General features: G+C 33.4%; 2 protein-coding genes across 2 annotated transcripts; one reads left to right on the top strand and one right to left on the bottom strand.

Moving 5' to 3' along the window:
- Nucleotides 1–6,494: 6,494 nt before the first annotated feature.
- Nucleotides 6,495–15,208, top strand: LOC132068237 (E3 ubiquitin-protein ligase UPL5). Its single transcript, XM_059461760.1, has 4 exons — nucleotides 6,495–7,068; nucleotides 8,109–9,437; nucleotides 10,835–11,424; nucleotides 14,716–15,208. The coding sequence occupies exons 1-4, from the start codon at nucleotides 6,633–6,635 to the stop codon at nucleotides 14,977–14,979; spliced, it is 2,619 nt and encodes an 872-aa protein (XP_059317743.1). The 5' UTR covers nucleotides 6,495–6,632; the 3' UTR covers nucleotides 14,980–15,208.
- A 1,279-nt stretch (nucleotides 15,209–16,487) lies between these two features.
- On the bottom strand, nucleotides 16,488–18,497 carry LOC132068236 (major latex allergen Hev b 5-like). The gene is made up of 3 exons (XM_059461759.1): nucleotides 18,340–18,497; nucleotides 17,195–17,546; nucleotides 16,488–16,867 (listed from the first exon to the last, which is right to left on the bottom strand). The coding sequence occupies exons 1-3, from the start codon at nucleotides 18,352–18,354 to the stop codon at nucleotides 16,746–16,748; spliced, it is 489 nt and encodes a 162-aa protein (XP_059317742.1). The 5' UTR covers nucleotides 18,355–18,497; the 3' UTR covers nucleotides 16,488–16,745.
- Nucleotides 18,498–23,674: the final 5,177 nt, after the last annotated feature.

The raw sequence follows: 23,674 nt of genomic DNA, 5'->3' as shown, positions 1-23,674 counted from the left end.
AGTTTGTTGGACCATATTAGATCCCCCAACGGATTCACCGGAAGCGGCACTAGTAGCGCCGGTCGGTGTGTTTTTTAGTCCGGCTGCTAATCGAGCATCTAAGTATGGTTTTCCAACACATGTTACCAAGTGTCTAGCTAAACCACCCGTCCCACCAGCCCCTCCACCACTTTCGTGTTTTTTAATTTCTTTACATTTGTGACAAATAGCCTTAGTTTTAGTTTCATCTAAAGTCATGAATTTCCATATGACACTAGTTCTAGGATGTTGCGCCTTAGTCGTACCCCGAGTAGGAGGTATAGGGGGACAACCAGCTGCATACTGAGATGTAGTCTGAGTTGGAGCTTCGATAACGGGACTAGTAGGTGTCTCATTTAAATCTAATTCCTCGCCTTCTTCTACTTCTAAATTTTCCAAATCATCAAATTCTAAATTAGCATAAGCTCTATCTAAGGCTTCAGTTTGTAATTCTAAATCTTCTGGAATAGGAGGAAAACTGGGGGAACAAAAAATTCAGTTTCATCAACATGAGTGAAATCCTCCGTAATATTTCTAAATTAAATTTTAGATTTACTAGAAGAACCAAATTTACTAGAAGAACCAGATTTACCCTTACTACTACGACTAAAAGGGTTAGGGATTTCAACAGTTTTACCTAGGACCGGGATCTTAACTTTTTTAGACATATTATCAAAGTATAATAAAATAAAATATGAAAATTAATTGAAAAAAAGACGCAAATAAAATGCAAGAATTAAATAAATTAAAGGATGGAACGAGTGTACCAAACGTCTGCGTAAAAGCAGACGTAACCGTAAACGTTGAAATTGAAATTATGTTACTCGAAGCTTGAAAGTTGCTCCAAAATTCAAATATTGCCCACTTCACCAAAATAATAATAATAATAATAATAATAATAATATTAGAGAGAGATATAATTGATAATAAATATTAGAGAGAGAGAGAATTGGTGGATGATTTGTGTGAAAATGAATAAAATGAAGAGGTATTTATAGTTTAGAATTCGGATTAAAGTACAATTTATTAAACTTTGGGGGGATTTTTTTTTTTTTTGGGAGAAGGGACTCCAACGGCTGAAAATCAGACCGTTTGGAGTCCCAAAATGTTAAATTGGCAACGGTCAAAAGGGCAAAAGGCTGACCAGCCTTAAAAAAAATAAAAAATTAATAGTCACTTTTCCGGCGTGGCGGGACTGGTCAGCCGGTCCGGTACCGGGCCTGACCGGGACTTTTCGCCCCTTCCGCCCCCCTACCCGTCCCCCTCCCCCCTCTGCCCCTCCCCCATCTTTGACCGGGATCGCGACAGTCCGGTGTCGGACCGGGCCGGACACGGGGCGAGACCGGGACCGCCCCGTCCCCACTGACACCCTTACACATGATGCGGATAAATCATATTATAATGACCTTTTATGTAGTTTAAGTATAAGCAAATTCAGAATTTCGATTTTATAATTATCTAGATTCTAAAAATATAGTTTACTGAATTCTAATGAAATTATTTATACATATTTAATACTCCCTCCGTCCCAATTTATGTTACATCTTTCAGATTTCGAGATTCAGACAAGCCTTTCTTTTACCGTATATATCTTATAAATATTTTAAATTGTCAATAATTGTAACTTATAGTACTTTTACGTACATGAAAATTTACTTTAACATTTAAAGATTTCATGTCCGAATTCACGGTCAAGATTAAAATGTTTGGCTCTCAAAATTCAAACTGAACTAGATACTGGGAGGTAATATGATTATAAGATTTGTATCTCTAGTCAGTAAGTTATCTCTCGAAAAAGTAACTTGTGTATTGATTTTTTTAAAGGAGTTGACTTTTTATTATTTACGGAGTATATTCTATTTTCATCCATGTCTTTGAGTGTCTAAAGAATGCTATTGAACAAAAAGGTTACTCTGTAAAGGTAATTAAAGACTTTAAAGTTGTGAATATGAGGTGTTAAGTGCTAAACCAATCTCAACTGAGGACCATTTTTAATCAAATTGAGGACTCAACTAGCTGAAAAGGTGAGTAAATTTGGGGTGCCAATAGTATATTACATAATTAACTCTGCTAATAATCTTAACTACAAAATGAAATAAGTTAATTACTGCTCCCTCCGTTTCAATTTGTTTGTCTTACTTTCCTTTTTAATCTGTTCTAAAAACAATGTTTTTTTTCCTTTTTTGGCAACTCTTTAATTCCAAATTTTCACGTGACATGTTTAAGATCGCAAAATTAAAGGACATTTTGGTACATTCTACATATCTTTAGTTTAAGACCACAAAATTCAAAAATTTTCGTTATGTTCTTAAGTTCCGTGTCAAGTCAAAATCACACAAACAACTTGAAATGGTGTAGAAAAATACAAAATAACAATTTGTAAAAAGCTAAAAAATTAATTGAGCCCTTTTTTTAACTAAGAAACGTGTTGAATTTCATTGTATACAAAGAGAGAGAAAAAATAGCTGCAAAAAGTTCACACATAATGTGTCAAGGTTAAAAATTATTTTTCTCCTTCAATTGTTCTAAAAATCAAATATTTTCCTCAACTTTGAATAACAAATATTTTTCTAATTCACATGTTGACAGAAAATGAGTACCAAATAGTCGAATCATTTCTGATTCATGCAAGCTGAAACGAACATTATCGTTATCAAAAGGACCAAAATATGACCTAATCTGTGTGTCACATTTTTTACCTTTTTTGTTGTTGTTCTTTTGGTCCAGATATCAAGTGTGAGTTTTTTCCTTTTTTTTTTTTTTTTTTTTTTCCTTTTTCAATAGTAATAGTGCTGTGCTATTGTATGTCGGTACAAAGTTCCAAAAGGTCCCTAATGTGAATGAGTCAACAATGGTTAAAGAGGTTGGCTTATTTTCTTTTTTAAAATGTGTTTTGTAGTATAAAAGGTTGACTTGACTCCTCCCCCCGCCCCGCCCCACAACCCAAAAAAAAAAAAAAAAAGAGAACATTTTGTAAAGTGGAATGTTTAATTCAATGAATTCACATGAAGGTCAAGATATTGCAAATCTAGAATTAGTACTATAAAATTTGGTTTACAAAACCTGATACAGAAGCTTAATAAACGACTTACCAAAATCACTATTCACTAATTTAAGAACTAAATCTCAAATGTGGCCATAACATATAGAGTAAATCAATAAAACTTCAGAATAGTGAATTTAAAAAAAAAAAGACGTTTCTTCTTTATATTGTAAGAGCCCGTTTGGATTGGCTTATAAAAATTTGTTTTACTTTTTTTTGAGTGTTTAATTTAGCGTAATTTAAAGTCATTTTGTGCTTAAAATAAGTTCAAAAAAATAATTGGACCCGTTTGACTTAACTTATCTAAAGTAGCTTATAAGTTGTCTTTTTAAGCCCATCCAAATAGGCTCTAAGTCCATCATTTTAAAGAAGAAGGGTTAATTATGCTTTTATTCCTTAGTTATTAATAAATTTTATACTTGGTCCTTGTGATAATCGATTAAGTATTTTACACCCTAATTGTTTAATGTTTTTGATTTCTTTGTATAACAAATATGTTATATTGTTCTAATATTAATTTTACAGAACGCATTGGTAACTCAACGGTTTAGATCATCTTGTAACTCCTTAAATCCTTGAAGGTTCACATGTTCCATCAAAAGTGTAATTTCAATTAATTAAAAAATTAAACAATGATTAAGGGTCTAAAATCACAAATATTTCAAGAAAGAATAACACTATTATTACTTGAGAACTACAATTTTTTCAAACTCAATAATTTTAACAATACAAAGTCATAGATTGTAATAATTTGTACGTGATCTCTAAATATGTCAATCTTTTAAAGAAAGAAGAATAAATTTAGTATTTAAACTCACACTCAAAATTAGATACATATATTCTTTTGTTTTGTTTTAAATTTACAAAAGAGTCCTTACATAAAAGTAATTACCCACTCCCTCTCCTTTCTTGTTTTGAGTATTTTCCTGAGAGTACATGCTCTATGTAAAAATACTTATATAATTAGAACATTTATTAAGTATTTATAGGTAAATCACTTATAACATATTAATTGATAATGCAATAAGAATAATAATTAGCTTACTTACTATTTACCAAAAAAATAAATTATCTGACTATCAAGAACTAAGATATATTAATAATGTAATTTAAAAAAAAAAACTTTTAGTATATACAATAATTTTTTCTGTAACGACGTATGTTAAAGCATATTGTTATAGAGAACGTATAATATACTCCCTCTGGTCAATTTCATTTGTCATAGTTAATATAAATAATTGGTCCAAAATACTTGTCCTTTTAACAACCCAAGATACAATTAATTATTTTTTCCCACCTTTACTGTTACTCTAATAAATGTCGAGAGAGATTAAAGTGGTAAAAGAAAGATTAGTACTCCCCCCGGTCCATTTTACTTGTCGTCCTTTCTAAAACTAGACGGTCCAAAACAATTATCATTTTAGAAAATTAAGATATAATTAATTATTAGTTCCACCTTTACACTTACTCAATAAATGTGAAAATAGATTAATGCCGCGAAAAAAGAGAATATTATTAAATTGAAATTAAAAAATAAATAAAGATAATTCAGTCAAATTAAAAGAGCCGTACAAAACAAAAAAAACATGACAAGAATCGGGGGGAATATAATTTTAAAATTAAAAAAATAATTAAAAATAACTTAATCAAATTATCTTTTTTAAGAAAAGACAAACATAAGAAGTAGTAGAGTACTACAGAAGATTGAAGGCGAGGAACTCAATAAGCGAAAAATTGTCAAACCTGTTTCCTAAATAAAAAAAAAAAAAAGAAGATATTTATGTTCTCCTAAGAATAAAATATAGTGCTAGTAGTGCTGTAATAAGAGTACTTTATTATTACTTTACTAACTGAAAAAGCATGTAGCTCGCGGGAAACCCATTTTCGTCATTTCACACTACGTGGCGTTACAAAAAGGTTCTTTCTTTCTTCTCAACAATTTCCTACAATCTCACTTTCACAACCTTTTCCTCTCACTCCCCTTTCTCTCTCTTCATGTCCAATTTCTTGTTCCTCTTCTTGTCTTACATTTTAATTAAGTAAAAAAATAAGTAGAATTTCTTTTGGTCTTAATTAAAAATATTTTGAATATACAAAAAAGCCCTATAATTAAGAAGATATTTATGTTGCCAAAAAAGAAAAAGAAATATTTTCTTTTCTAAAACAGGCTAAAAAGAAAGTAAGACAAATTAATTGAAACAAAACGTGTATTTTTAAAGTGGATACAAAAGACAAACATGCTAAATTAAGAAGATATTTATGTTCTCCTAAGAATAAAATGTACTCCCTCTGTCTTAATTTTTTTTGTCTTTACACGATTCTTAAGAAATATTAATTAGGAATGGTAATCGACCTACTTTATCCTTATTTATGTTTAAGTTATAATCTCTCTCAACTAAATATTTACTCTATTTATGTGTCATCTTCATTAATAATAAAATTCGACTAAAGGTAAAATGGAGAAAAAGTAATTAGTTATGTCTTGAACTTTTAAAATGACAAATAATTTAAGGTAATTATTTTTAATAATCACGATAAATAATTTGAGACAAAGAGAATAGTAGTAGTCGTAATTACTATACTACTACTGAAATATTAATTAGGAGTAGTAGGTACTATTTTATTAGTAACTGCAAAGCATGTACCAGAGCTGGCGGGAAACCCAGTTTGGTCATTTCACACTACTTAGCGTAACAAAACGCTTCTTTCAATCTTTCCTTCTCTTCTCAACATTTTCTTAAATTTTAATTAAGTAAATAAAAAGTAGATTTTTTTTTTGTTTTGGTGAAAATTTGGGTATATGTATATGTGCATTAGAATAAAATATAGTCCTACTGTTGTAATCACTATTTTCTCAGCTCAAAAAGATTGTCTTATTCGAGAGATCTCAGACATAAAATCTTCACTTTTTTAGAATGAAATTTACATAAAAAGTACTAGTATAAGTCACGATAATTAACAATTTAAAAAGTATTTGAGAAAATTATGGTCAAAGAAAATATACACTGTCCAAATACTCCCTCCGTCCAAATTTAAGTGACTTAGTTTGACTAGACACAGAATTTAAAAAATAAAAAAACTTTCAAATCTCGTGATTTTAAATTAAAAATGTATATAATATACTAAAATATCATTCGAATATATGGTTATAAATTTGTGATGTATGATATTTGAATTATTAATTTATTATATATAAAAAAAGACACTCATATATAAAAAAGAAAAGTTATACGGAGGGTGTAGCACTGTAGTAAGTAAGATAATTTTTATTTTTATTTCTTTATAAGAGAGTCGTCATTTCACACTATTTAGCGTAACAAAAAGCTTCTTTCTTTCTTCTCTTCTCAACACTTTCACGACCTTTTTTTCTCTCCAGTCCCCTTTCTCTCTCTACAAACACTTTCTCTCTCAACATGTTCCTTTCATTTTTCTCTTCTTCTTGTTCTTGTTTCAAATTTTAATTAAGTAAACTAAAAAAAAAAAAATAGGATTTCTTTTGTTTTGGTGAAAATTTTGGGTGTTATGATTCTTCCATGGACTCGAGTGTACCGTAAAACCTCCCAAAATTTCAATGACGTCTAACACCAAACGGAAACTCGACGATTATGACGTCATCTCATCTGAACAACAACAAGAAGAAGAACCATACATAACACCTCCTTCCGCCGTTAGAATGAGAAAAGACCAAACTACCCTCACCTCTCCGCCACGTCATCACCACCACAACAACCACACCTCCACCTCCACGTCATCACCAGTGACGTCATCATCACAACTCCAGTTCTTCGTGCGGTTGTTATGCGGCGGCAACACACTAGTACTCCACGCCACGTCATCAGACACAGTGAAATCAATACACGAGAAAATCCACGTCATCACCGGTATACCGATAATGGAACAGGGATTGATATATAAAGGAAAACAATTACAGTTCGAACAAACGTTAATCGAATGCGATATCCAAAACGACGCTGGATTACAACTCGTTGGACGTATGCGAAGCACAGGTGATGTAAATTGATATATCTATTAAGTTCATGTTATACTAGGGTGACTCAATAAAATTAGTGGCCTAAAGCTAAATTTTAATATAGATTAGCCTGTTTGGCCAAGCTTCTGAAATCAGCTATTAATTAATTTAAAAAGCACTTTTGAGAAGCAATTAGGGGTAGTTTGGTAGCTGGTTAGGAGTAAGTTATTCATGTATTAAAATCCTCCGGCATAAATAATACTGTAATTGGTAGCTAGGTATGAGGTGAGTTATTCATGTATAAAATTAGAACGGTGTTTGGTTTGCAATTTAGAAACCCGCATAACTAATACATATATAAGTCGTGAGGGAATCTATGTACTAATTTATGCACGGCAAAAGGTGGAATAGCTAATGCATGAATAACTAAACCTTGCAAAAATAATACATAGATTTCCTCCTAACTAATCCATGTATTACTAATACCTGCATAACTCTAACCAGCTACCAAACTACCCCTTAGTGTTTGGCCAAACTTTGAAAATGTGCTTCTAAGTCAGAAGCATTTATTTTCTCCCAAAAGCTTGGCCAAGCACCTCACTTTTTTTTAAAATAAGCACTTATTGGAAAAAATAAGCACTTTTCGGAAAAAATAAGCTTGGCCAAATAGGCTATGAATTAGCTCTTCTTAAAGTTAGCCTGGAAGGTAGATAAGAAAACGTATTAGATTTATGGAGTAATTAAAATGAACTTGCTAGTTGCTTTTTCACTTTTAAACGTTGTTCGCACTTGCAGTGTCCTAATTTATGTGATTCATTTACTTTTTAATTTGTTCCAAGAAGAATGATATCTTTTTATATTTTGAAACAAACTTAACTTTTTTTTTTTTGAAACTGAAACAAACTTAACTTTGAACTTTACATTTTACCATTAGTGAGATAATTTATAGCCAAACAAATATTTATAAACTTTTTTTAGACCACAAATTTCAAAAACTTTTCTTTCTTAAGCTTCGTATTCGATCAAAGTGCATCAATAAAAATGAGACTATGGGAGTAATTTTATCTTGTTCTACAGGTCATCCACAAGCTTGGCAGTTAATAAACGACCTCGTTTCGCAGATACTTGATCTCTGCAAAACCTTACATTCCCGTCCTTATACGAGCTCTATAAAGACGAGATTGACAGAGTTTTTAACTATGACTCCGAGGAATGCAACTGAACAAGCATCGGAACATTTGCAGATTTTTTTATCGTCGTGTGCTCCAGCAGCTCTGGTAATGCTTTATATGTCGCAAAGTAGAGTGAATAAAGATACAGGTGACGAATCAATTCGTCAGTTTATTAATTCGAGTAAGACTGTTTTACCTAAACCTATATATATGCAATGTGCTCCGATTGTATTACAGTTTTGTAAATTGCTTAGTGTTGCTGCTGGTGTTGACGATTCGTTGTATGGTTTATGTCGGAGTAGTTTAGGTGGTATAGTAGAGTCGATTGGTGTTGCGAGGTGGGAGAGTAATGGGAGTAAAGATGTGATAGCGTTGTACGACATTTTTCCATTTGTTTGTGAGCTTGGAGCTAAGTTATCGCAGGCTTTGGAGTCGAGTATGGGTGAAAATGGATTTATGGGTCCGTCTTTGAGTGATGTGCGTGATTTTACTGCGTTTTTGCGACCCGTCAGGAATTTGATAGAGGATCATGTAGCGGTGCGCAGTCTGATTGCGTTCCCGTTGCAGGAGGAAGGGACCAGTGAGGAGCAGGAAAGCAAAAGATTTGAGATGTCGTATTATGGACAGCAGTTAAAATGCTTGCATGATATTTACTTTGATTTGCTTGAGAAAATGGAGGGTTGTTTAAAGAAAATGGAAGAATCTTTAGTATTGAAAGAGAAAGGAGGAGCTGAGCCTTTTGCACTCAGGTGGTCTCAGTATCTTGCAATTCTGAAGGAGATAAATGGTATATCAAAACTTTATAAGGGCTCGGAGGATGAATTTTGGGAAAAAATGAGGCAAAGAAAAGTTTCTTTGTGTTATCTGATTGATAGATTTGCTAAACGATCTGAAGATCATCAGTGGATTCTGGAGCACAAGGAAGTGACTAATTTTGAGGCAAGGAGGCATTTGGCCATGATGATGCTTCCAGAAGTGAAGGATGAGTACGAGGAGCTTCATGAGATGCTCATTGACCGCTCTCAGTTGCTATCAGAATCTTTTGAGTACATTGCACATGCAGATCCCGATTCACTACGTGGTGGCTTGTTTATGGAATTCAAGAATGAAGAAGCTACGGGGCCTGGTGTCTTGAGGGAGTGGTTTTTCTTGGTATGTCAAGCAATCTTCAACCCTCAGAATGCTCTGTTTGTTGCTTGCCCAAATGATCGTAGAAGGTTTTTCCCGAATCCAGGTAAGCTTTTCTTGCCCTTATTATAAATTCATTTGGTGTTTTTTTTGGAAAATGGTAATTGATCATTTGGTGTTTTTCTTCTTTGTGAAAACACAAATTTTAACAGTTGATTTAGTTTTAATTGGTGTAGCAAACTGCCATAGTTGATTTAGTCGTTGAATTTGGAATGGCCCTACTCTAAGTGTCTATTTCTTTCTTATTATCCGCTTAAGAAGGATTACTGTTGCAGCATTGCCACTCAGTTTAACTGTATGGTACATTATGTTAGTCAAGGTCATCTTCTTTAGGTCATCCTTCACATCCCATTATTAACTTTCCTGTGTCACTTCCTAAAGCTTGTGTCCCAACTTATGTTCAATGCAAGCAACGTAAGCAAGTTCCCGATAATACCCGTCCTGATTCAAATGTTCTCTTTCCGTCTAAGAACCTAGGTAGATTGTGTAGTTCTTAGATGTGGAGGTGTTCCAACTTCCAATTCAACTTGTGCATTATTATTTCACTATGGTATTATACTTTTGACATTCTTGAGGAGATAGGAATCACAAATCGTAAACGTAATACATCAAGGGGAGGAAATTTATTGTTGGACTATTGATCATACTATGGGTCCAGATGTTAAGCGTCTACTAGGATTCCTAACTTTTTCCAATAAAAATGTTAATCTTCTAGTATGTCGAAGAGCTCTTTTTTTTTATGGCCGATAAATCCATCTGGAGCCAACTGCAGGCAACCTTTGAAACTCGAGGATAATGGGCCACCCCTCTACCCTTCTCTACTTCAATATTGGACTTAATTCGCTTGAAACAAGGTTCGAACTTGTGATCTTCCATCTCAAACAAAAAACAAGGCTCGAACTTGTGATCTTAGACGCAAGTCCCTCAACCTCTGCGAAAGAGATTTTTAGTAATCAGTAGAGATTATTCACAAAAACTCAATGTGATATTGCCTTTATGCTCATAGGAATCACTACTCTAGGATGGAGGCATCAGCAGAAGATTGGACAGGGACTTTTTTATAGTCATCTCACGAGATTTTGTGTCTTTGAAGAAAAAGAAACAAAATATGGTTGTTAAAAATTCGTGATTCACTTCCGTTTGGATTTTTCTCTTCTTTTGGCAATTGCTAACTTACGTTACGTTCACTCATGTTTGGAGAACTTCCAAGTCATAGTATCATTTTTTTTTTCTGTTCGAGATATTGGTTAATGCACCGGGCTACCCTCTTCTGTTCGAGATATTGGTTAGACAAACTGACAATTTTCGTTCATCGTCAGTGTTTCCAGTTATTAGGATGATGTGTGGTGTATGTTCTGTTTGGAACAATGCTTTTATTTTGCAAGACACTAGTAATACTCTTATTATTGGGACCTATCTATATTCCACACGTTCTGATTGCAGCATCTAAGGTGGACCCTTTGCACCTTGAGTATTTTGGCTTCTCAGGCAGGGTAATTGCTTTGGCCTTAATGCACAAAATACAAGTTGGTGTTGTCTTTGATCGGGTTTTCTTTTGCCAATTGTCGGGCAAGAATATTTCATTAGATGACATAAGGGATGCAGATCCATACTTGTACAGCAGCTGCAAGCAGATATTGGAGATGGATCCGGAGATGGTAGATCAAGATACTCTTGGTTTGACATTTGTTCGCGAAGTTGAAGAGTTAGGATCCAGGAAGGTTATTGAGCTTTGCCCCAATGGCAGAAGTACTGTGGTGAATAGTAAAAACAGGGAACGGTATGTTGAGCTTCTTATTCAACATCGGTTTGTCACATCCATTGCTGAGCAGGTAGCCCATTTTGCTCAAGGTTTTGCTGACATCATAACTACCGTAAAGCTCCAGAAATCCTTTTTCCAGAGCTTAGATCTTGAAGATCTTGACTGGATGCTCCATGGGAGCGAAACTGCTGTTTCTGTGGAAGACTGGAAAGCACATACTGATTATAATGGCTATAAAGAAAGTGATCCTCAAATATCTTGGTTTTGGAAGGTATGTTCTGTTTCTACTAGTCTTATCTGTACATATCCATCATCTGAAGATTTCATTTCTTTTGTTTCATGTTCTTTGCTCTGTTATGATTCTTTTCAAAGGTATTGCACCAGGCAAAACCTATTTTAGTCTTATCTGTACATATCCGTCATCTGCAGATTTCATTTCTTTTGTTTCATGTTCTTTGCTCTGTTATGATTCTTTTCAAAGGTATTGCACCAGGCAAAACCTATTTTTTCTTTCAAAATCCTCTCTCTTTTCTTTTTTTTACTTTTTTTGGATAGGGCGTTGGGTTTGAAATATAATACATTTAATTTATTGTAAATATTAGGGTAAGTTAAGGGGATACCCTTGCTAGACCACTTATGTTACAGATGCCTAAGCTCTTTGTGAGACTAAGTGACACCTTTGTTAGACCCTTTTGCTAAAAAACGTGCAAGTGAATATGCTATGACCGGTATGACCTTTTAAAAAGAAATCAAAGGCTATCAAAAAGAGAGAGACCGAACCTGCATCCAAGGGTGTGCCTTAGTGGTCAGTGAAGTGGGTTGAGCACCATGAGGTCTTAGGCTCAAATCCCACCAGAGACAAAACACTAAGTGACTTCTTCCCATCTGTCCTAGTCTTGGTGGACAGAGTTACCTGTTGCTGGTGGGAGGTATCCTGTGGAATTAGTCGAGGTGCGTGCAAGCTGGCCCAGACACCATGGTTATAAAAAAAATAAAAAGGAGAAAGAGAAAGACCTAACCTCAAAACAAATTTAGTCCATCTTATAGCTTATATTATGCAAAAAGGGATGATTACCTACATACGCCAATAAACGTAATTTTCAAAGTGCAAATCTTTGAGTTTATATAGAGAAAACAAGCTAAAGATGGACTAAATTTTCTTTTTCCACTTATCTAGAAAAAGGTGCTTCAATTATTTTCTTTTTTCTTTTTACCTTTTACATTAAAGTCTGGATTATTGAAGTTAATATATAATTAAGGGCTAGCTAAAGATGCTTGAACAGGAAGAAGAATTTTAGCTTCAAGAGTTGAACAATATGCGTTAGAAAAAGCATGCATAAATAATTAATAGTAGCTTACTTTAGAAGGATATTTTGGTATAAATTCACAATTTGTGTAGTATCAACAGCTTTCAGATATTTTTTTACCAGATGGCCAAGAATTTTGGTCATACAGAGGTGTGTGTAATAGAACTAAATCTTAGCGGGTTCCCTGTAATTTTAAAAACAAAGGTGAAAGATATCCAACATAGGCAATCAAGCGGGGTCGTTTTCGTTTACATAATACAATATGATTCAAATTATGATTTCTAAGCACTACAATATTCTCCATCTTGTCTTGACTAGGATGATAAAATGATACCCTTTGATTTGTCCTTGATGCTGGAGTATGAGAAGGTAATGGAAAATGAACGAACAGTTCCATTAACAATTCCTCGTTGATCCTTAGTATCAACTGCAGTAACTTTGGTTGAATTTCTTTTTAGAAGAACTTTCTTGATGAATTCCTTAGATTTCTGTACTCTTCTAGCTTATGATGCTTTCAACTTGAACTTTGGGTCTTCGTGATTGGGTTGGATTTGAGTTTGCTATAAAATAACGCAAAGAAGTGCAAGAGACAGATTCTTTGCTCATTGCAACATTTAATTTTACCTTTTCCTTCCTTACCCCTTCCATCCACTCCACCCCCCCTCTCTTTTCTTCCTCTTCCTCCTCTGTCTCCTGCAATGAAGAATATAGCATATAACCTTCCATGGCCTGAAGTCAACAGATTGGTAACAGAAGATTCATATAGCCAGCCAGTCTAGTTTGGGGTTAACAATCTTCCTTGGCTCATGTAGAGACCATAAGTGATGGAAGGTGCCAGAGCAAGTTCTGAAGTTCCTTCGTATTTCTTGTTCTGTTATTGGTTTTTTTATGGGTAGCGGGGAAACTTGTCATTTCTTTTTCTTTTTTGGTTGGCGGGAGTAAAATGTTCTGAACGACCTTGTAATTCTATGGCCTGAAGTGAATGGTTAAAGAAGATTTGTGCAGCCTGCCCGGACTTGTATGGGGTTAATAGTCTTTTGGGAAGATGTTTTTTAAGAAGAGTTTGGGGTTGATAATCTTCCTTGTTTCAAATTTTTTATGGGGTAGTGAGAAACTTGTCATGTGGATGTTGTCTTTTTCTTTGTTGGTGGATTTGGAGGAGAATGTTTTGACCTTATATTTCTTCCCCTTTTTGTTGTTTTCTCTATGGGTTGGGGGTGGAATTGTCATGAGATGTTTGTTAGTAGTAGTAGTAGAATTCCTTGTATGGGAAGTTTACTTGAGGGTGAAGATGCTTGCCAGTACAAGAAGAGGAAAACGCGACTAAATATGATTATTACATGGCAAAAGTTTCTAAACAACAGATGCTACTTCGAAGAGAAGAAAGAGGAGCAAGATTCATGAAATGAATTAATTGAATTGATCAGTGTTAAAAGATGTCTCTGTGATTGGTCAGTGAAGAGAGAAGCAATTTTAGATTTTTTTTTTTTTTTCCCTCCAGAGGTCAGCAGGTACCAAATTTAGAGGCTAATATTAGGCTGTGGGCCTGTTGCCGCCCTTGGCTCACACCGTTATCACATTCTTAGGTGGAATAAAAATTAACAATGAAGAACTGTTGGTTTCTGTGAGGGCATTTTGCAGGTTAAAAACAAAATACTTTTGATTCTTGGGTATAGGAATTTATCTGTGAAAGCAACTACAAAAAGCGTTGTCCCGTTGTGCTGTTTGGAGAGGTTTGCAATCTTTGATTTTGATCTTTGATAGTCATCTATTGAGATATTATTTCACCTCATATCTCAATCTGCGTAACTTAAGAAAGGATCTTTGTGTTGAGAGCTGGAAAGTTGAGTTTAAGTAGATAACCAAACAAGTTGAACAGTTCCAGAAGATAAGTCTTTTTTATTCTGCTCTGACAAATCTAAAGTTTGAGCATACATGCATATCTAGAGCACCCTTCTTTTGCATTTAGTAGTCTCGCGTCGTTGCATTTCCGCTTTGTGTGAATATGAGTGGCGCAATAAGCTTCGCGAGGATCCAATTGAACATGCTCTCGGGGCTCGGATTAATGCACTTTTCTGTAGAATACACAGGTGGAGAAAGCAAACAAACAAGGTATTTTGAGGTCATTGGATATAAGTCCTCAATTACCTAATCATTCCTAAGGTGGACTTGAGATTCATATTATGAGGATGAACCTCGGCTTATGAGATCTGATTTATACAATCTTAAAGCATTTTTTTCTTTCATTTCTGCAGATTGTTGGATGCATGTCACCCGAGCAGAGAAAGGTTCTCCTCTTCTTTTGGACTTCAATAAAGTATCTTCCTGTAGAGGGTTTTGGTGGTTTAGCTTCTAAGCTTTACATCTACAAAACCAGAGAGTCCTACGATCGCTTGCCTTCCTCACACACATGCTTCTTCCGCCTATGCTTTCCTCCGTATCCATCCATGGATGTCATGCAAGATCGACTTCGCATTATTACCCAAGAACATGTTGGTTGCAGCTTTGGTACGTGGTGAAATTTGGCAATCTTTTTGGACTTGAATCAACTCCACATGAGTTATGTAATCAGCTTGTATATATGTATAGGGTATGCTCCTATTTGGAACTTACTTTGGTAAGGTTTCTTAGTTGGTTTAAATGGTGGGAGGTTGTAGGTTTTGTTCCCCCCACCCCCAATTTAACTCTATGTTATACAGGTATAGTAATCTGTTAATAAAGCAAGAAGGGTCAAGTTTTTTCTTTTAACTTCTAGTTCTATTTCTTCCTTTTCTATTTCAGTTTCTCTCCTCACCCATTTCAATTCATGTGAGGGTGGTTTATATTTGTAAAGCTTGGAGTTTATTTTCAATCATTGACATGCTAAAAAGAGCATGGCTTGGGAAGTGATATTGTAAATATTGATTTCTCCTTTTATAGTTAGGTAGCAAATGGACGATTTGTATTGAGTACAGTATTTGCTAGGCATGTTACTTCTGTTATGGTTGAAACGATCAACTTTTCTTGATCTGCCAGACACCCTTTTGTGAAGAATAGTAATACCTTCCTCTGAAAATGAGCTTGGTTGTGAGACTGGAAAAGCATTTTTTTTGTTTTGTTTTGGGGGGTGGGGGGGGGGGGGGGGGGGTGGGTGGGTGTTGTGTAATGTGAGATCTCCTCATTTTCAATTGTTTAGGTTCCATGAGGAGAATGATATCATAGATGAAGATGATACATAACAAAACTATGATGTGATTGCATTATAGGGTAGTGCTTTCGGGGTCCATAAGATGAGTAATGCAGAAATGTGAATGCTAAGATGGTTTAAGTTCAAACGTAATAACGTCCAATAGAAAGTGTAGGCAACAACTATTGTGGAAGATAAAATGAGAAGTCGCTTGAAATGATTTGGTCATGTCCTGCATCGACTTTTAGATGTACTAGTTTGGTACTTTTATTTGTATTTTTTTAATATGTAATATTGGTCTGTGTAAGTTTAATTGGAGCGACATGGTAAGTTGGGATTCATATAGTCAATTCCAATTTACTTGTGATTAATTTTTTATTTTTGGGTTGTTTGTTTGTTTGTTGGGGTGGAGGTGGTGTTTAACCATCTAGTTCCTCTGTGTAGGCCTGTCTAAGGGCAGATTAATCTAAATTCCACCACGTCATCCATGTTGTATCATAGTTAATCTACAAGATTAGAGGTAGAAGGTTGCGATTTAGCGTAAAAATAGTTATTAGTCGAGGTGAATTTAATATATGAAATTCATGGGTGAGAAATCCAAGTTTCTAAAGACATATAAGCAAGCACTTAAGGGTGTGGCTTAATGAAGAATGAAGTGGTGCAAATTTTGGAGATCAAGATTCCGATTTAAGAAAGATAAAAAAACATAATTGATTTATTCTCATTTGCCAAATCCTTAATGAATAGAATTAGCCGATATATGTACTGAATGGGAGCTAACAGATACTCAATGAAATAAATCAAAATACGACGAGTTAGGCTGGACATCACCGTTACGAGTAAGGAATAAAAAACAGAACATAGGCAAAAGGATAAAGAGTAATCCTTTTTATTATTAAAAGGCAAAGATGAGATCTCATGTCATCTCCTCTTTAAACCATAAACAGACCAAGACCCCCAAGGATATGCATTAACAACATATTCCTTCATTCTAGTGATAATAATACTAATAGTAAGCATAAAGTAGTACTAATCTTATTAAACCTTAACTTAGAACATACATGGAAATGTCACTCCCAATCCCCCATATCATTCACCAACCATTGCATCATCCTTGTTTCACTCTTCAGTCTTTTCCACTGGAACTTCTGTGCTTGCCTTTGTTGCCACTGTTTTCTCAAGAACTTTTTCTTCAGCCTCAGTCTTCACTTCAACTTTTTCATCTTCTGCTGCTGGTGCTTCTGTTGTAAAAAAACAAGGAGAAACTAGAACAGTAAATAACGGAGCATTTATTTATGAGTAAACACAAAGTATAGCTTAAGTCGCGCAATGCATTGTCCTAAGAAACTATTTCAGCAATGTGATAGTTTCTCCACGATTAAACAAGTCTTTTCTATTAGAAGAAACATGAACAACAAAAATTAAGGACATGTCCAATTAGGGGTAGATGTAGCCTTGTGGCTACAGTTTCATCTTAACCCGTAAAACCTACTATAGTATAATCAATAACTATCAAATCTGAACCCATAATTTTAATAGTATAATGAGTTCAATGCTGAGAATCTTACCAACAACTTCGGGTTTTGCTGCTTCTTCAGCCACTGCCTCCTCTACTACAGCAGAGTTGTCTGTTTTTTCTTCAGTTACTGCTTCCTCAACAGCAGGAGCTGTTTTTTCTTCAACTGCAACAGTCTCTTCTACTGGTGTTGTTTCGGCCACGGTTTCTCCCACAGTAGGGGCTGTTTTCTCTTCAACTGGAGCAGCCTCTTTTGCTTGTGCTGGTGCTGGTGTTGCTACAGTTTCAGCCACTGTTTCTTCCACAGGCGCGGTTGTTTCCTCTATTTTTGGTGCCTCTGGTGTGGTTTTCACCTCAATTTCAGCTGGTGCAGTGCCTACTGCTGTTGCTGGTGCTGATTGAACCTTCACAAAAAAAAAAAAAAAATCGAAAGAAAGAAAGTCTCAATATGAATGAAGACAAGTAGAAACAGGTCGACGAGCATTGACACAAAATGAAAAATTATGAGTACATATATTTTCAGACAAACTAGTTACACTAAGACCAGGGAGCAAAGCTACAGTATTAGGTATTATTTCGGATGAATTCAATAGCTTTTGCTTAGATTTTGTATTTGTATTAGGAATTGCATCAAATTTGTGTAGTTATTTAATTATGAAGCCAGTAACTTAAATGAGCTATAAGTTTGAACTTTGATAGCAAGTTCAGAATCCAAAAATTTCAAATCCTGGCTCAACGTATAACTAAGAGCCGTAGAGAACACATGGAATTGAGATGAGACCGAAGATCCAATGCGCGAATGAAACCAAAATCACTTCGATTCAATCATACATATTGGAATCAGCTCAAGCTATTTCATTTCATTTTCAACTCATTTTATCTAACTTATATCTTAAAAGAAATGGATCTGTCAATGCCTGAAGAAGATCATTGGTTGATGATCAAGTTAAAGATCATATAAAGTGCCAAACTGTCAACAATAAAAATGATGTGATGAGGATTATTGTTGCTTTTATTTAAAAAGCTAAAAAGTTGGTTGATCAATCACATAGAATTCTTGACAATCAAATTCCATTAAAAATGATTTAAAACCCTTTGTGTTAGTTGATCTTTGCTGAAAATAATCAATTAGTAGGTTCTAATTTGGAAAAGAACAGGAAGGAAAATCAATGCAAAATTGACTAGAAAAATATATACCTCAACAGTGGCCATTTGAAAATGGAGAAATAAACTTGAAACTAATAAGATGTGAAGAAAATGTAAAGATGAAAAAGGGAGCAAAGGTGGCAAAAGTGATTTTGATTGTGAGACTGGTGATGAGAAATGATCAATAGAGAGCTATTTATAGAGATGTAAAATGTATGGTATTAATAAAATTAATATAAAATAAAAAGGGAGAGGAATCTGGAGGAATATACAAATTGACATCTCACAAAGCTGACACAAAAGGTAGGACAAATGTCTAGTTGTAAATGTTTTTATGCTTTACTATACTTATAAAAGTATATTAAACAACTCAATAATACTTGGTTTTTTTTCAAGAAAAAAGATTAAGATGAGAGCTCTCCTTTTTTGCAGATATTATTGAATAGTTGATCCATTTAACTCAAAATTACTAGTATTTTTTTTTTCTTCCCAACAAGTAGGCAAACTACCCTTTGGTTAAGACTTCATATATGATCTAGATTGTTTTGATATACTAGTAAAGATCAATGATTTTACTATGATTTTTAAATATTGATTTTAAGAATTTAACTCTAAATGTTGGTCAAATTAACCATTACCTAAACAGTATAGAATCAGAACAATTGTGAATTCAGAACTTAGACGTTGTGGATTATGAGCTAAGAAGTATATTCTAAAATGTATAGCTCTTTGTATACTTGTTTTTCACACACACATATATATTGTTCAACCTTGAAGCACCGAGTTTTACCCAAGGGTGGAGCTAAAGGGAGTTAAGGGGGCACAACTAAATCCCCTTTGCCGAAACTTATGTTGTGCAAAGTAAATAGGACAAGAAATATTTGATTTTTTTATATATGAATTGTTAACTTCCTTTGACATAAAATTTCTCGTATCCTGGCTAGCTAGGTGCATTTCACTTTTGTTACTGGGTTGAACTCGCAAATCTACTGCTGGGTGGGGTTATTGGGGTGAGTAGTTAATTAATTAATTAATTAACTTAGTTGTGTAAGCCCATGTTGTGCGATTGATTCTTGGAAATGGCAAAGCCACATGGTGTTGGAGGCCATTTGTTGTAACAACTATCATATCTTTTTCTTGAGTGGTTTATTCTGTGTTTTGTGCAGTCTAGTACGTAGGTGACTGTGACCATCATGCTTTCATGTTCTTCTAATTTTATTCTACTTACTCCCTCTATTTCAATTTATGTGAATCCATTTGACCAAGACGACATTTAAGAAAGAGGAAAGACTTTTGAAACTTGTGGTTCAAAATAAATTTTGAATATTTGTATAGCTGTAAATTACTTCATAAAGGAAATTTGTTTTCAAATTAGGAAAGAGGTCATTCATTTTGACACGAACTAAAAAGGAAATAGGTTCACATAAATTGAAACAGAGGGAGTATTACTTTTGGGAAATTTAACACTATGTAGCAGTCCAACAAAGCTCAATATAACAAATAATAATCCTAAGTTTTATTTTTTGTAAGTTTGCTCAGTATGCGATGTTACGGAGCCAAATTTTTTACGAAGGGGATTAAAAAATATAAAGTAGTAAACAAACGAAAAAGCTAAGGGGGTTCAACATCTACTATATATACATTAAAAAAAAAATTAACCTTGTATTTATATAGGGTAATTTTCGTTGAAGGAGGTTCGGGTGAACCGCCTGACCGTTACCTAGCTCTGCCGCCGGCAATGTATAATTAATATATACAGTACGATTTATTATACATTTGTTATACACCGGTATATATTAACGATCACGTTATGACTAGCAGTAAAAAAAAATTAACCGACTGACTAAAAATATTAAGATCCCTATTTTATTTTCTTTGGTTACGTTGCTGCAATTTAGCCTACTTCTTTCTCTAATTACTGCTTTTCTTAATTCTAGTTCCACTCCTCGCCCTCCCAGGAAGAACTTATTGGTTCTCGAGGAGAATGTATATATATCTAATGGTCAAATAACTTAAATTAATTAATAAATTATTATCTTGATCCAATATTCTATAAATATTATAGGATCATGCAAACTGTTGCAACGTAATCATGCAAACCCATGCAGATTACTACCAAACCCTTCGTGTAAGCTAAGGCATGCAACAACCAACAAGGCAATGTTAAATAAATAAATGAAGAAAATAATGAATAGTTTAATTATGTCATTACATAACAACAACAACAACAACATAACCAATGTAATTCCATAAGTGGGGTCTTGAGTTTATTTCATTACGTATGCAAATTATATTATCAGGAAACTAATAATATATGCTTTTCAGTATAAGTATATTTTCAAATAGATATATATATATATATATATATATATATATATATATATATACGTAATAGTTATTGCATCGTTTGGCTTAATAATCTACTGAAATCTTGTATAGTGGGTATGTGTAATTTTACCACGCTAGCTCTTTACGTGCAAAAAATGCAATAATTATTAGTAATAAGTACGAACGCTTATCTTTTTTACAAGGAAAAAAGAGAGAAGAAAATAGATTGTGCCTCAAGTGTTTCAAAGTTAGGGTCGAAATCACTATGTATATATATCGGCAAATAAGTGTGGTAAAACATGTACCCTCAAGTGTGTTACATATATAACTTACACTCATGTTGCTAATTCTTAACAGACAGTCTATCCTAATTTCTTACTTAATCGTGATAAAGTAATATGGTTGGGTATAAACACCGAATGCAGATAATTTTTAATTTTTATATAGTGGAATATAGTTATGAAATATAAAATGTATAATATGATCTTATTGCCACAAATAAGTAGTGAAAGTAGTGGTATTTTATACTACATTATATTCTAACTTAAGATCTCAAATATATTCTTTATTTCAACTAAAAATTTAATCTGGTATGACATATATATCAAAATTATATGAGCAGTTTTTCTTATTAAAAGAAAATTACGAAATGAGAGAGCAAAATTGTTCGTTCTTCTCTCAATGATAACAATTAATAACCCAACCAAAACAAGTTGTCTCGTCATTTTCACATCCATATTTAGAGAATCGTGTGGGAACTATATGAAGGGGTAAAATATTGAACTTTTTAGGGGTTAGGCCGGTGCTTATTCGGCCCCCACTCACTAATTGTGATTATTAACGCCCAGAAATTTTCGTAGCTGAGACAGTTGTTTTTTTAGTTTTGTAATGTAGATCTTTATTTTGGATCATAGTTTAAATTTGTTTTTAGAGCTAATTGGAAATTTTATGAGAAAATATTAGACCATTATTTTAAAATTTATAGAAGTTAGATGATAGCTCAATGTTTTGTCAGTCGTCCCAAAGTTATACTTGCACGAATTTAAGTTTATATCCAATAAATGAGAGAAAAAAAAGAAAGAAAAAAAACTACATTATGCTATCTGAACCTCTGAAAACTTAGTAAATGATCGTAATTTTTTTAGTTTTGTAATATAGATCTTTAATTTGGATCACAGTTTAAAGAAAACATTATACCACAATTTCAAATTTTATGGAAGTTAGATGATAGCTCAATGTTTTATCAGTCGTCCCAAAGTTATATTTGCACGACTTTTAAAATAAGGACAAAATTTAAATGATAACCTACAAAAGAACATTATTTAAGTTTATATCCAATAAATTGTAGAATATAATTACCCAAAAAAAAAAAGTACATTAAGCTATCTGAACCTCTGAAAACAACATTATATGGCATCATCGAAGGATAGTGGTGGAATGAATAGGATTGCTTCATCTTTAGCTAGGAATCTCGGGTTCGAGTCCTGGTATGAAAAAAAATCCTAATAGAGAACGCACTTCTCTTTAACGGGTCTTTGCGAAGCGAATCTGAATTAATCGAGATCAATGCGGTATCAGACCCCGAATCCAAAACAAGATAAAAAAACAATCTGATGTGGCATCTCCTTTTTATTTAAGTGGGCGTTTGGCTATAAAAATTATTCACTTTTTTCCGAATTTTTTTTACACTTTTTTTACTTTTAGCGTTTGGCCATAAAAATTATTCACTTTTTTCCGGAGTTGTATTCTGGAATATTGAAAATGAGAAAAACTTGTTTTTCAAAAAATTTTAACTTTTTTAGACTACATTTCACCAAAAACTACAATTTCAAAACTATAGCCAAAACAACTCCAACTCCAACTCCAACTCCAACTTCAAAAAAAAAAAAGTGAAAAGTTTTTAATATTTTATTTAAATTTATCATAATATACACAAAACTCAGTGGGGCCCTACAAACCGCCCATTCTAAAGATGATTAGGTCAGGTGGGTCCCTACTTTAAAGTTAGATGCTTTTCCAGGTATTAGACTCGTGGTCATTGGACCCCACTTGCTTTTTGCCACGCTGGAATAATGTCATTGCCACCTAAATCTCTTCTAAAGTCTTAAATAGATTAGTAGTTTATCTTTTAAAATGAAAAGATTTCAAATCTTCTTATCCTGTAAAGAGTGATGATATAGTTGCCAAAGTCGGAGATCTGTTAAAGAATTGAATTTTCAAACGAAGAAGAGAAGAACAAAATATTCCCTCCGTCCCACTTTATATGAGGGTATTTGACTTTTAAAATTTAGAAAAATTTTAAATATACACATAAATTGTAAAAAAATAGCCCAAAATTTACATTATAAAAAGTAGCTCAAAATATACAAACATATATAGACATATACAAATATATATAAATTCAAAATATATATATGATTACCGACAATCAAATATATACAAAGGTAGAGAGAGACAGAGAGAGAGAGAGGGAGATTTAAAGTTGAATTATTATTAAAAAAAATGGGTCAATTTAGCATTGTTGACATTAATATACAACAGCGTGTAATTTTCTCTAAAATTTATGGTATAAAACAAACGATAGAAATTTGTATGACTAGAAATCATTTCATTAAGGGTAAAAAGTAAATTTAAAGTCTGAATTGTTACTAAATAGTAGAGTCTCCATTTATGTGATGGTATTTAGTGTACATAAATTGGACATTACATTTACTCCGTCTCCATTTATTGATTGAAGACTTGCATTTAAGAAAGAATTTTTTTTTGAAACTTGTAGTCTAAATAAGTCATAGATATTTGAATTACTATAAATCATTTTATTAAGGTTAAAAATGAAAAAAATAAATTTTAATTATTTTAAATATAGAAATATACTATTATTTTTGGAAGATAAATTAGAAACAAAGTGTGCCATTACTCTCTTATGTTTTTAGTATATCCTTGTCTTTTCGAAAGATAAAAAGCAAATAATGCTCTTAAAATACCTATATGCTTGACTAAAAGAAAAGGCTTAATGCATATAAATTTCTTTAAATCTGTCCTTTTTTTCATTTTGACA

Source organism: Lycium ferocissimum, chromosome 8, assembly GCF_029784015.1.
Source record: "Lycium ferocissimum isolate CSIRO_LF1 chromosome 8, AGI_CSIRO_Lferr_CH_V1, whole genome shotgun sequence".
Taxonomy (NCBI): domain Eukaryota; kingdom Viridiplantae; phylum Streptophyta; class Magnoliopsida; order Solanales; family Solanaceae; genus Lycium; species Lycium ferocissimum.
The sequence above is the reverse complement of the archived record's forward strand: the minus strand, read 5'-3'. Positions and strand labels throughout refer to the sequence as shown.